We start from the raw sequence: 14,736 nt of genomic DNA, 5'->3' as shown, positions 1-14,736 counted from the left end.
CACTCAAAATAATTTTGTTTTATTTCATTTGTTTATTTCATGGTGGGTCACCATGGCCGGTTTTGCATGGCATTGGAAGGGGGCTGGTGGTATCAATTATTACAATAACTGATAAACGAACGCATGGCGTACTGTAGCATCAAGCTGCAGAGGTTGTCTTAATTATATATTGCTTTACGATGTGATTGGTACATCTTGTATCTTGCATGGCCAACCAACAGTTCAAAAGTCATTGGTTGCATTTAAAGGTCACTTAATGATTAAGACCAAAGGATATTTTGTGTGTGTGTGTGTGTGTGTGTGTGTGTGTGTGTGTGTGTGTGTGTGTGTGTGTGTGGGGTGGGGGGGTTGTTGAAGTCATCTCCTATCTGATACTATAAATGACAAGATACAGGGTTGTTGGTTTATCTCATTGTATCAGATGGCTGTTGCAAAACCAATCTTGATATTATCAGCTGGCAATTTCCCTCCAGACTGTATTATTTGGAAAATACAGCTTATGCTACCGTGTAAGCCTGTTGCAGTGTATTGAGGATGTTCACTACAGTCCCATGGGTAATATGTCAGGGTCACAGCAAGGATAGATACATCACTGTTAAGTCATTGGCATCGACAGGAAGCTGCATCAGGCAGCCAAAGTGAGGAGATGTTTTAGCGGGCTGCCGGGGCTCAGGCTGGGTCAGGATGCAGACTGTGGAGGTTAAATTGATGGCCAAGCAGTGGAATGTTTGTCTGGCTTGACCCATGGTTCAGATAATCCTCTTCCTCTGCCATCCAATCAAAGATGAGACATTTTTTAGCTCTATGACGCTCATAACTGAAGACCGGCTCAAAGCACACCAGCCAAAGCCACAGTAAGACCAATACGATAACCATGATGACAATCGGAGGAATAAAACCTACTCATGCAGAATGTTTCACACTTGCATGTACACACACGCACTGTCTGTATGCACACACACAAAGGCATTTTGGCAAACTTGGTTAAATCGCAATTTTTTTAAAAGCTGATTTTGCTCTAAGCCAGAAGCTAAAATGGGGTTTAAGTGCAGATTTTAAATTGTGGTGGATTATGGAATACTCAGGTGGTTGGCTTCAGCACAAGATAAACCACAACTGGTAGTAGAAACCAGAGACCCAATGGAAGTGCATGTTGCTGATTATGTCTTTATCACATCAGGGGACAAATGCTGTGTCATTATTTCTATGTTTTGAAACAAAATCTTTGAGGTCTAAGAATATGCTATCCAGCGTGTTCCTCTCACCATTCAACAGGGAAGACCATTCTGCAAAGGACCTACTGACCATCCTAAATGATCCTCACCTGTATTGATTTCAATTATCAATTTTAGTATCAGTGACATGTAGCTAGGGACTGTATATCCTAGGGGCATTGCATTCACGTATAGACAGAATGCATGTTTGGTAAGGCTGATAAACGCACTAATCCTCCACGCAACCTCAAATGACACAAAATTGAAATGTTTTGCTAATCCAATTTGACAGGTAATGCGTCTTTAGGGAAATGCTCCAACTGTCAAAGGCTTATGTGCCGGCATTTGAGAGCAATTTGGCTGGCATTTTGACTTTAGTTTTTCTTCTTAAGATTAGTGCTTAATACACTGGTGCTCTGAGAGCACAAAGTGGAAACTTTATTGTCTTTCTATGACCAGCCGGGAGCTATTGTCACTCTGTGATGACCTTCACCACCATTACGGGATTCTCAAAACAATTATAGTCCCAGAGAATGAAAGCATACTCTTATCACAGCAACTCCTCTTTTGGCTCTTTTAGTGTCACTGAATAAAATGTGCACCAAGTGTTTTGACTTGGCCCCATGGACACTTATTTCTTATTTATGCGAATGGATCACTCACCTAACCATGTTATTTTGGGATGTAAACTGGCACTCATAGTTGACACTCCTTCCCTATGCTTTCAATTGTTTAATTAATTATACCAACTTAAAGCGCAATTCATATTCTCAGGTGGCAATTTCTGGTCCTTGTTAATGCTCAGGTACTGGCCAATGTAAAGTCATACAGCATTCCAGGGAAGTGGAAGCTCTCTTGGCATCAGTGGTGACGCCACAAAAATGAACTTGTTTTAACAGGTACATAATCTCAATTTAGCTTTATTATCCTTGGGCTCGTTTTTAATGTTAAATTCAGGTAGATTTTGTCTAGATTTTGTACAACAAATCTCCAAAAAGTCAGTCGTTATTTGGGTGTTCGCATTGTTGGGAATAATGTCGTAATAACAACGTGGAGAGTGATCGCTGAACCGTCAAGCCAATGAGTGAGAACACGGTCAGGCACGCTGGAGATATTTTCTACATGACACAATATCTAAATGGAATTTTGCGAGATAAGGTAAGGGGCTAGAAAATAATTTAAAGTCCCACTATCTTACTACCACTTTCATACTACCGCCAGCAGCCATACCAACATGTACCCTGGCTCTGCCAAATGACAGAAGCTAAGCAGGTATGGGCTTGGCTAGTACTTGGATGAGAGACCTCTCAGGAAAATGAGTTGCTGCTGGAAGTGGTATTGATGGGCTAGTAGGGGGCAGTCTTCCCTTTGGTCCTAAAATGAAAAATTAAAAAAAAAAAATCCCAATGCCTCCAGCACAGTGACAGGGACACTGCTGTAAGGAGATGTCGTCCTTCGGATGAGATGTTAAACCAAGGTCCTGACTCACTGTGTTCATTAAAGATCCCGTGGCACTTATCGCAAACAGTAGGGGGTTCCCCGGTGTCCTGGCAAAATTCCCAACCTGGCACTCTCCATCTGGCCACCTAATCATCCCCTGTGTAATTGGCTCAATGATTCCCTCCACCTCAAGCTGATGTGTAGTGAGCATTCTGGTGCAAAATGGCTACCGTACATCACCCAGGTGGGTGCTACATATTGGTGGTGGTTGAGGTGAGTTTCTCCCCTTCATTGTGAAGTGCTCTGGGTATCAAGATAAAGCGTTATATAAATTTAATCCATTATTATTATTATTATTATTTCTTTCATGTTTCCTGTTTTACATCCTGTAGAGCCGGGTCCAACCTGAGGCACCATAGAGCAGATGTCACTTGATTGACAGTACTCGTTGTAATATGTGGGCTGTTCTGAGTAGGGCAATCTTATGGACTGCATGGATGTTGATGTTGCCTGGGATATGGTTGGTGAACTTTTCCATTCCCTTCTTCATGAGTCCTATAGCTCCGGTGACCACTGGTGTTGTTTCAGTCTTCATACCCCACATCCTGTTGATTTCAATCTGCAGGTCTTTGAACTTGGGTCAGCTTCTCTGTGACTTTCACTGAGGTGTTTTTTTTTTCCGGATGGTATTGCCATGTCGATGAGCATGCACCTCTTTTCCTTCCTGTCCTTGATAACGATGTCAGGCTTACTGGCTTTTATCTCTGTGATGATGATGCGATGGTGATTGAGAAGACCTGGTTGCCAGGCTCTGGTCTTGTGCAGCAATTATCAGGCCCTCCATCTTTGCTTTCAATCCAGTGCTCCTCAGCCACTCGTGTGTCTTTTGTTGGTCCACGTCTGCGTCTCTCATTCTTTTTGGGTACTTCCTGTGCATTGCTTTGTCCTCCCAGGTTTTTTGCAGTTGCTGCTGGCCATAGTGTTTTACCTTCTGCTTCATTCGTTTGGCATAGATGGTAGTTGCCTCATTTTCTGTTGGTGGGGTTTCTGGACATCAGGCTCTTCCTTGAATTGTGTAGCTTCTTTATTGATGGAGTAGATCTGATGTTTTACTATTTGGAGGAGTGGGTCATCTGTTTTTGTCAGGTATGCATCCAGCCCGATGGTAGTCTTGACGGTCAGTTCGAGTTGGACTAGGCCTTGTCCTCCTGAAGCTCTTGGTAGGTACAGCCTATCAACATCTGCTTTCGGGTGGTGCATCTTCTCCATGGTCAGCATCTTTCTTGTCTTGGCATCTAGTCTGTTGATGTTGTTCAGTTTCCAATTGATGATGTTGAAGCTGTACGTCATTACAGGTATCGCTAGGGTGTTGCTAGCTCCAATTCTGTTAGCTGCATTGAGTTCACTCTTCAGTACCATATACACCCTCCTGTGGTACTCTTTCCGGATCTTCTCCTTCATGGTTAAGTGTTGTATGCTGTCTCCTTCGTTTACTCCCAAGTACTTGTATGTGCCATCTTGGTCTAACTCTTTGATTATGGTGTCAGTGTCAAGGTCTAAGTCTGCAGTCTTGGTAAGTCTTCCTTTCTTGAAAGTGGATTTGGCACACTTGTCAATTCCGAATTCCATCTTGATGTTGTCGCTGAAGGTCTTGACGATGGTGAGTAGACCCTTCTGCTGACTGTCGTCCTTGGTAAACGTCTTGAGGTCGTCGTCAATGTAGAACAGGTGTGTCAGTTTGCCATTCTGTGATTTGTACCTATAGCTGCTGTTGTTCAGATGATTGCTGAGTGGCGCTAGTGCAAGGCAGAAGAGCAGTGGTGATAGTGAGTCCCCTTGGAAGATTCCGCTTCTGATGTTGATCGGTCTAGATGTTAAAGACCCCTCTACATGATGGCGATTCAGGGTGGTCTTCCAGGTTTTCATGCTCTCCGTGATGAATTTGACAGTTGTTGGGCAGACTCTGTAGATCTTGAAACTCTTCTCTATCTAGAAGTGTGGCATGCTGTCAACTGTCTTCCTGTAGTCAATCCATGCTGTTGACAAGTTATTTTTCATTGATTTGACCTCTTGCAATATAGCTTTATTGATGAGTAGCTGGCCCTTGCATCCGTAGCTACCTTTCTAACATCCCTTCTGTTCTGCTGGTAACAAGTTGTTTTTGTCGAGGAAGCTATAGATCCTCTCTGTGATGATGGAGGTGATGATCTTTTACATTGTTGGTAGGCAGGTGATGAGTCTGTAATTCTTTGGGTTCTGTGTCTCCTCTGTCTTCGGGAGCAGGGACATTTCTTTGGATTCTTGATGATGTCACTGTAGGCCCATGCGAGGTCTTTGTGGATGCTGGGCAGGTTCTTGATCCAGAAGTTGGCAATTCTGTCTATCCCTAGCGCCTTCCAGTTGTTGGTCTTGTTGATGGCAGCAGTGGTCTCAGTGGTGTTGATGTCTGACCATTCTTGGTTTTCTATGTGTTTGTATTGATCCTGCTGTTGCTGGATCCATGTAGCGCCCTCAATGTGTCTTTTGTTGTTCTCCCTGATCTTACCCCAGAACTCCTCAACCTCTTTGATTGTAGGTGGTTCATTGATGTCTATGTTCTTCTTGCCCAGCTCACGGTAGAATTTTTTGGCATCTTCTTTGAAGATCTTGTTTTGCCAAAAGAACTTGCTCCTCTTGTCGAATCTCCTGAGTCTCTGTGCCTTTGCTTGAATCTGTTGTTTCAGCATCTCTTTGACTATTGGTATTTCATTCTTCTGTTTGATGTTGAGCTTTCGTTCCAGTTGTTTCCTTTTTCTCTCTTTGATGTTGGAGTTTTTCTCGACTTCACTCAGGAGTGATAGCTGTCTCCGCAGTTTCCTAATCTCCTTCTCAATTTTCTCCTTCCAAACTGGTGGTTTTCTCTTCCGTTTCTGTTGTTGTCTTGATCTTTTCCCTACTGTGTCTGTTATGGCTGGAGCAGCCGCATATATGAGCTGGTTGATTTCTGTTAGGTTCAACGGTCTTGTCATCTTGCCTTTGATGTTTTGGATAGCTTCGTTGGCGAGTCTGATTGCTTGTTTGGAGTGGTGGTCTTTCTTGATCTTTGGGATTATTAGTCATTCTTCGATAGGGATTTCTTTCGGGGTTTCCCATCTCTGCCGGATGCTTACTGTCATCGCTGCTTCTTTCTCATTTTATCTTCCTGGACTGCCTCTGCTTGGTGTTGTACTTCTTGGGGGTGGTTTCTGCTTATTCTTCTTCCTCTTACCAGTTGCTGCTGTCTCGTCTGCTTTGTTGATGTTCAGCTCCTCGATGTTCGTGTTGGGGATGCTCTCTCTGATCTTTTTTCATATGTTCATGAGTTCCAGGTCCGTTAGTCTTTGGTTTTTAATGATGTCGCGCCTGACAGTGAAGAGTTTGTCGGCATTCAGAATCAATCTGCCCGTAGGGTGTTTTTCTCGCCAGATGTTCTTGGCAGCTTTGGACGTTGACGTTACTGTCAGGTTTAGTGAAGCAGTGTAGAATGCTTCTATGACATCTTTGTACTCTTCCCTAGACCATTCCTGTCTTGTTCTTTTTGTTGGGTGTTCCTCTAGTACTTGGTCGGCAGAGTTTGTTCCAGTAGCAGACTTCGATCCCAGCCTGGTTCCTCACTGGGGATCGCGGTCCTTGTTGACCCAGGCGACGACCGATGCGGTATGGTCATTTAGTTAGTCATAATTGCATCATTGAGTTTAATTTTCAGAGCCCCTTTGGTCGCTTGTATTGCTGGCTTGCCATACTTGCGTTGCCCGGTCCGTGCCACATGGAGGAGGGGTTGAACTTCTACGGACATTGTTATTATTATTTTTATTACTATTATTATTAGTATTTGATGGAAACCCTTTGATTCTATTTTTTTCCAACAAGTGCTTTAGGTTGTTTAAAGCAAGCATTTTAATTCAGTTTTAAAATGCCATGAGAGGGGCACCTCCCTAGCCGAATGTGCATACCACATGGCAACATGGTCGCAACTGTTGCCGGTTCAATTCCAGCTGGCGACCTTTGTCATGTGTCACACCCCCCCCCTTTTCCTGTCTGCCTCCCATTGAAGCTATCTAATAAAGGTAAAAATAATCTTTTAAAAAATGCCATGAGCATTAAGATCCCGTGTAATGGGTCGTCTGGTTGCCTTTAGTGCTGTGATAATCCACGCATTAGACATTATACAGATAAAACATAAACACAACCCGCAGTTGACCGTTTTACAAACCAATGACTGACAATAGTCCTTAACTGCCCATATCCATGTCTGGTTTCATAATCCCAGTTCAGTGGCACATGTAATAAAAATGGATTTAGAGTTTTTCTTTTCTTTTTCTCATCAAAGGCCCGACAACATCGCTGAATAGTATACCAGAGGGGATCATGTAACAGACTAAAGTAGGACAAAGGAGTTACGCTACATGGACACACAGCCAAAGCACACACAGACGTCAGTGATGGCCAGCATGTCATCGCTGTCAAACTGCAGTCCTACAATTACAACCACCCTGACCAAATCAGCACATTTTATTCTAAAATTGCTTCACTGAGACGCAGCCTACAGCATATAATCAGACATTTTTACTGCTCTTATTTGTTTTGTTTGTCATTGTCAGTTTGTCAGTTGTCATTTACGTTGGCACAAATGACATTCCACAGCAGCAGTCGGAGCTTTTAAAATCGGATTTCATGCATCTTTTCAACTTTCTAAAACTGAGTAAAATGGAAGTTTTTATCTCTGGCCCATTTCCCACTTTCGGCCGTGGCATTGGTCGTTTTAGCAGACTGTTATGTTTGGATGTGTGTTGTGTCAGCAGTGTATGTATAAGTAAGTATAAGTAAGTAAAATGTAACTTGATTGATTGAGTGGTAACGATCAATCGTTTCTTATTCTCTTCTTCTCTTCTGACTTACGTTACACGCAAACAGGGCATTCCTAACATTGGTACCACCTACTGGCGTACGCATGGAACACAACACAGACTTTTACAGCTTCACGCCTGGCTTCAGTCGCTGTGCTCTCGTTGAGTTGACTTTGGTTTTATTGACCATTTTAATCTGTTCTGGGAGCGCTCTTCTGTTTTTAAACGTGACGGACTCCATCCAAATCGAACAGGCTCACGAATGCTGGCTACAAACGTTTCATTCCATTGGCTCCAGCTCTCGTGTTCGTGCTACGGACAACGTTTGGTACCCGCACACAGGCGCAGATAGTTCCGTCACTAATTGACATCCACAGGGGCATAGTGCTTTCAATTTTGGTTCCGTGGTAAACCATACATATTCAAGTCATTTGGTGAGTCCGCTTTTCGTGTACAACAGAAGAGCACTCGAATAATAATATATTTTTTGAAAACCGTTTAATTGACAATACAGTTGAAATCTTTAAGAAAACTAAATGAGTTATCGCCGTTCATGGCATCACAAACAACTTCAACTCAAAAATACGAAATATCTTTGACAACAATGACTTCGTCATTTCATTTTCATGTACTTGCGTACATGTACTTGCGTAAAGTGAGAGCTACTTAGTTAACCGTGTCTGTGACATTCAGATAGTCGGCCATATTTATGTGCTCAATCGCCAGCTGCTCGTCCACCATACTGCAGACTGTGTGCTCAGCATGCACAGAGCCAGGGTGTGTTTTGGAAGTGACAGCCCCGCTTAATGTGTCACTCACAAACATGTCCGGTCCGGGTTTGTAGATCACTCTCAGGTTGTAATTCTGAAGAGCCAGTAGCATGCTCTGCAAGCGCTTGGGAGCATTGAGGAGAGGCTTGCTGAAGATTGCTACGAGGGGCTTGTGATCTGTCTCCGCTGTGATATTGTCTCTACTGTACAGATAATGATGGAAGCGCTGGCAGGCAAATACTATGCTAAGGCATTCCTTCTCTATCTGCGCACAGTTTTGCTCTGTGGGCGTTTGCTCTGTAGCACAATTTTAGCGGGTTTGAAATACCTTTCCAATGAGTCCAGTATGACGGTCGCGTCTTCTTGCTGTGCGTCGGTCAGATTTAAGTTGTTTGTGGACATGTCGACATTCGACTCCCATGACACTCCTCAGAGTCGCCGGCTGGACCATCTTGTCCTTGTCCACCAGCCCTGTGGCTAAAGCATAATCTTCATAATCTGATCGGAAGATTTTCCAATTCGCACTCAGGTTGCCACTGAGCTTCATCGGAGCTGGCGGGGGGTATGGCCGCGGCCATGGCTATTCACTGCTTTCACTGCGGTACGGCTAGCTAGCATTAGCAAAACAAAAAAACTTGCAAAACTCGCTTGACGGCTCAATGTCCCTTCAGCCACCAAATCGCCGAATCAAAGGTCCGCTTCTGACACCATGTTTGAGCTAGCGGTGTGTAAAAACGAGGCATACTCCAAGTTAACAGTTAAGGGGGGCTTTAGTGTCGAACTGTTAAGTATCAACAATACAGAGATGAACCGATGCACGCAGGAGACCGCGTGCCTTACGTAACATTAACTACAGTTAACATCCACTGGGTGGTGCTATAATACCACCCGTAACAATGGCTGGCGCTACAGGGGGACTAGTCGGCCACGTTAACAGGGAGATGGATGAGCGGGGACATGCACGGCCATTGCAAATTCACTGCCTTATCCACCAGTAGGCGCTGTGGTGAAGTGGTTAAGTGGGACTCGTATGAAAGTCGTGGTGTCATGTGTGAACTTCCATCCGGGTGAACGGACTCAGCCATAGGCAGTTCCGTCTGAGCTAGATCCGATCCGACGGCTAAGTCGCGGCAGTTTTGAAGCCCTTCTATCAGCTGCGTCCCGAGGTCGACGTGTCTCTTCGGTCAAAAGCCAGAACTGTCATGGAGCTGTTAGGCCCAGAGTGGAAATGGCTCCTTGCCTTTCAAACTAACGTGACAGAATGTCTCAGTGGTCTCAGTCTGCAGCTGAGAGGCAAGGGGGAAACTAATCTGTGAGCTGTTCTCCCGTATTAAGGCTTTCCAGGTGAAACTACAGCTGCTTTTGCGGCAGGTGAGTGAGAGATGCATTCGAGTCAGGCAGTTTGAGTGCCTTTTATGCTGCCCTACCCAATGACACTTATCCGAACATTAAAATGCACAGTATCAAGACGTGCACTTATATATGCGAGCAAACGTTCTGAAGGATGAAGCTTCAGGAAAGTCTGACGGGATCAAGACTCGCTGGTGAACATTTGCACCATTCACTGAGATTGGCAGTGACCAGAATGGAGCCTGACATCAACCTGCTCGTCAGAAAGATGCAAGCCCACAGTTCACACTAAGAGACATGGGGAAGTAAACTCTGTTTTTTTTTTCAATTGTCATATGTGATAAAAAAAAATGACTGTGCGCACTGATGCTGTGTCAGTAAGAGAAGAGAAGGAAGGCGAAGCTTTTCCTTCATGCAAATCGTTAATTAGTTGTTAATAAGTTAATGAGATTTCTAAAGGACTCATTTTGGGACTTGTAAGTCTTTTCCTTCGCTTGTTTCTTGTTCACTTGTTGAATTGTTCATGCAAAGCCTACAGAGTGCGTACTGCACTCTTATGTATTTCACTACTTGCATCAAAATGGTTGAATAAAATGATGACAATGGTTGGAATCCTTAAGAATTAGCTTGATTTTATTTTTAAATTCTACTTGCCCCCCTGTTATGTTACAACTTTGATAATGTGCCGTGGCAATGTAAAATAAACCCAGCCAACAATGGTTTATTGTAATATATCATTGGATGTAGTGGGTTAATATTCAATTAAGGTGGACTTGTTGTTGTCCGCAGTACTATTTACCGTTAGTGACATACTCTGGTCCTCCCAAAGAGCCAGGCAGAGTGAGCTGGCCCTCATAAGAAAAAGTCTGGGGAAGCCTGTCACTGACGATTAGGCTGAAGCTTGGAGACCACTGCCAAGCCTTGCTGAGGTCTCAAACTCTGGGTTGTGTTGTCTAGTTTTTGGTAGCCACCTGGTTCTGATGCACTGCGGTGGGTCTTTAGTATTCTTCCCCTGCTTTCTGCAGACGGCGTCACAAGCAGGGACTCACATAGAGGAAAAGAGAGGCAACCTGTACCCATGTCTGCTACACCGTCATGCTATAAATAGGCCGTGAAAAGAGTCAGTGGCAAGACAGCTTGACAGCTGTGGGGCAGCTGCTGACACAGTCATACCTCTCGGTGAGGTTGAAGAGAAAACAGGCCAAGTAATAAAAAATTATTTATCGGGCAGAGAGATGTGTGTGCATGTGCATACGCATGTGTGTGTGTGTGTGTGTTTTAAAAAATTAGGAAAACACACCTTTTACACCCTTCACAGCAACTTTTATTATTTTGAAGTGGATCAATAACATTAAATATCAATATATCAATGATATTCTTAGCATGGTACGAACAAATAGTCCACTCTAGCGGCTGTTCCAATGCTCGGTGTAGGATCCAGATTTTATTAAAAATGTCACTGTTAACATAATTTAATAGAAACCACTTGTCAAATTCTCTCTGGAAATTCGATTACAGAACAATCAGCGTTTGATTCTAAGTGTTAAGTATACTATGTACTATGCATTTGGTGTGTGAGCTGTGTGCATTTGTGTGTGTGCGTGTGTGTGTGTGTTTTTCTAAAATGTTGACAAAATATTGCAGTGTTTGTAGTATCATAATATATTACAGTACATTGAATCATGACCTTTGTATCATGATATGAATCATATTGCTAAATGCTTGCCAATACACAGCCCTTATAATTTTATGGTTATATGATAATCATAACACCTATCATTAAGAAGCGGTAGGTGTCCATGCCCTGGTATACTCTCTGATACAGGTGCCCCTGGCTGCAGCTTTTGGCTGCTTTGGTGGCGTGTTTGTATTACTATTAAGGATACTGTTCACCTGGTATTAGCTACATGCTCAAAACTTCAAGTCGTCTAGTATAAGCACTTAAAGTGTGAGCTACTTAGTTAACTGTGTGTGTGTGTGTGTGTGTGTGTGTGTGTGTGTGTGTGTGTGTGTGTGTGTGTGTGTGTGTGTGTGTGTGTGTGTGTGTGGGTGGCTAAATGCGCTGGTTTCTCTTGATGTGTTTCAGGTGATGGGAACCCTAAAGAGAGCAGTCCTTTCATCAACAGCAGTGCAGGTGATGTGGAGAAGAGCCAGCAGTATGACGGCAAGAACATGGCTCTTTTTGAGGTTTGGGCAAACTCCGTCATTACTACCATTGCAGATTTCTTCACAGTTAGTTGCAAAAGCTTTTCTTCATTGGTGCAAAGCTGTCACTGAAAACTGTTTTGTTTGCCTATGTTAAGGTTCCCATACCAGTAATTTGACTTGGTGGGTTGTTCACATGGGACACATGTCAGAAATTGCATGATTATATTAACGTAGGCCGATAATGTGTTCAGGTTAAATATATATATAGGGGATGTCCGGGTGGCGCGGAGGTCTATTCCGTTGCCTACCAACACGGGGCTCGGCGGTTCGAATCCCTGTGTTACCTCCAGCTTGGTCGGGCATCTCTACAGACACAATTGGCCGTGTCTGTGTGTGGGAAGCAGGATGTGGGTATGTGTCCTGGTTGCTACACTAGCGCCTCCTCTGGTCGGTCGGGGGGGCCTGTTTGGGGGGGGGGAGGAACTGGGGGGAATAGCATGAACCTCCCACGCGCTACATCCCCGTGGCGAAACTCCTCACTGTCAGGTGAAAAGAGGCGGCTGGTGACTCCACATGTATCGGAGGAGGCATGTGGTAGTCTGCAGCCCTCCCTGGATTGGCAGAGAAGGTGGAGCAGCGACCGGGACAGCTCAGAAGAGTAGGGTAATTGGCCAGATACAATTAGAGAGAAAAAGGGGGGAAAGGGGAAAAACATATATATAGAGAGAGAGAGAGAGAGAGAGAGAGAGAGAGAGAGAGAGAGAGAGAGAGAGAGAGAGAGAGAGAGAGAGCGATAAACTTAGCACAAAAAGTAAGGAAATGTGTATTTGGCAGATTATTTCTTTGTTGTAACAATGCTTCTTGGCAATAAATCTTATATCAGGCACCTGATTGTCAGCACCTGGGGTACAAGAAACTCAAAACAAGAGTCAATAGCAACAGCAAAATAAGCTGTTTGGTATTGGCAGAGAAGATTTGGCAAATGTTTCATGGGTGCAACCCACATACTCAGCTCTGCTGCTCATCCCACAAATGCATGTTCCTTACAAATGTGGCACCATTTAAAAGGGAAATAAACAAGCTTTCCAACGGAAAAAGAGTTTTGCCAAGAAGCATTGTTACAACAAAGAAATAATATACCAAACACAAATAGATAGATAGATATAGATAACACACACACACACCTTACATTATTATAGTAAACTTCGTAGAAATAAATGTATAACTTAATGGCTTGTTGGTTTGGAAATGTGATATTCTCTGTATGTTAAAATTGATAATCTATCTGTACACAAATTGTGCTATTAGTGCCCATGTATGTTTGCTCTTGACTTTAAGCAGTGTGATATCGCATATCATTCCATTGTATGGTACTGTGTTATTTTACATATTCCTTAACAGGGTGATGTTTCCTTATTGACTGCATGTTCATATTTCTGTGTACACCACAGGAGGAGATGGACACCAGCCCAATGGTCTCCTCTCTGCTCAGCAGTCTGGCCAACTACTCCAACCTGCCCACAGGCAGCAAAGAGCATGAAGAAGCTGAGAATAATGAAGAGGGGGCACGTCCGTCCAAAAAGCCCATCAAGGTAAAGTGCTGTTGGTGATACACCCTTACCCAGGAACATCTAAGACTGAAACTGTATTCTAATTATCACAAAGTCATGAAATTGGCCGCCATAACCAAGAGTCTAAATATATGCTTTTTTTTTTTTACCTCTGCAGATTTGATTTTTACATGAACCAAAAAATGGCACTGGAAAGTCACAAATGTTGTCTTCAGTCACTAATAAGCAAGGCTAATGGACGGGTATTTAAAAAAAAGCAGCCTTTAGTTGGATTGAACTGGGTCACTGGAATAACTAAACTGACCAAAATTTAAAATATTTTATACAATTTTCTATTCGTTACTGGGAGTTTATTATTTGCAACTGTCACTGATAACAAACTAAACAAGTTGACCTTACAAACTGTGACCTGGAGTACGAGCCTCGTGTGCAGATGATGCATCACACACTTTACCCAAGTCTCTTTTGGGTCCGTTATTAGCTACTCAGTTGAAAATGTGCAGTCAATACAAGACCAACTATCAATTACAGACGTAAGACAATGATCCCGTATGTTCTGCTCGCAACAAAGTCACAACAGTTGTGTTCTGCATCTATTGCACTTAGTTTTTAAATGTTAGGTGCACCCTCACAATGCTTTGAGGAGAAACCCACTTGTGTTTCTTTCTTCTTAAAAAGCTGTTTGCAAAATTTCCCTCTTTATTTGGGGGGGAGGGGTTGTTTGTTTGATTATTCTTTGCTTGTTTGTTTCGATTTCCACTGCCTCCTTTGCTGGCATTTCAGTGAGAATGGCTCTGTTGGGCTGTTTTCTTTGGAGAGCTGTCTTTTGTGGGTTTAAGGTATATATATATGATCCTCTGGGTTGGATTTCCTCCATCAGCATTGCCATTTCCAGGCGAGAGTGAACTGGTGGTTCTGGCGTTACTGGAATAGAAACAGGGCAGGGGTGTGGGATTTTTTGTTTGTTTGTTTGTTTGTTTTTTTTGGGGGGGGGATTTTTCCCCTTTTCCCCCTAATTGTCCCCAACCAATTACCCCACTCTTCCGAGCCGTCTCGGTCGCTGCTCCACCCCCTCTGCTGATCTGGGGAGGGCTACAGACTACCACATGCCTCCTCCGATACATGTGGAGTCACCAGCCGCTTCTTTTCACCTGACAGTGAGGAGTTTCACCAGGGGGCTGTAGCACGTTGGAGGATCACACTATGGCACCCCAACTAACCAGAGGAGGTGCTAGTGCAGCAACCAGGACACATCCACATCCGGCTTTCCACCCGCAGACATGGCCAGTTGTCTGTAGGTACGCCCGACCAAGCCGGAGGTAACACAGGGATTCGAACTGCTGATCCCCATGTTGGCAGGCAACAGAATAGACCACCA

The 14,736-nt window shown here is 43.7% G+C and overlaps 1 protein-coding gene across 1 annotated transcript in view; it reads left to right on the top strand.

The window, feature by feature from the left end:
- The first annotated feature begins 8,689 nt into the window (after positions 1–8,689).
- The window catches only part of slc12a5b (solute carrier family 12 member 5b), a 54,336-nt gene continuing 48,289 nt past the window's right edge, over positions 8,690–14,736 (top strand). The window contains exons 1-3 of the mRNA XM_056275332.1: positions 8,690–8,762; positions 11,726–11,826; positions 13,239–13,379. Coding sequence (XP_056131307.1) covers positions 8,690–8,762; positions 11,726–11,826; positions 13,239–13,379 — 315 coding nt within the window. The remainder of the gene's footprint in view (positions 8,763–11,725; positions 11,827–13,238; positions 13,380–14,736) is intronic.

This window comes from Lampris incognitus, chromosome 2, assembly GCF_029633865.1.
Source record: "Lampris incognitus isolate fLamInc1 chromosome 2, fLamInc1.hap2, whole genome shotgun sequence".
In the NCBI taxonomy this organism is placed as follows: Eukaryota; Metazoa; Chordata; class Actinopteri; order Lampriformes; family Lampridae; genus Lampris; species Lampris incognitus.
Note: the sequence above shows the minus strand (reverse complement) of the source record. Positions and strands in the feature narration are given on the sequence as shown.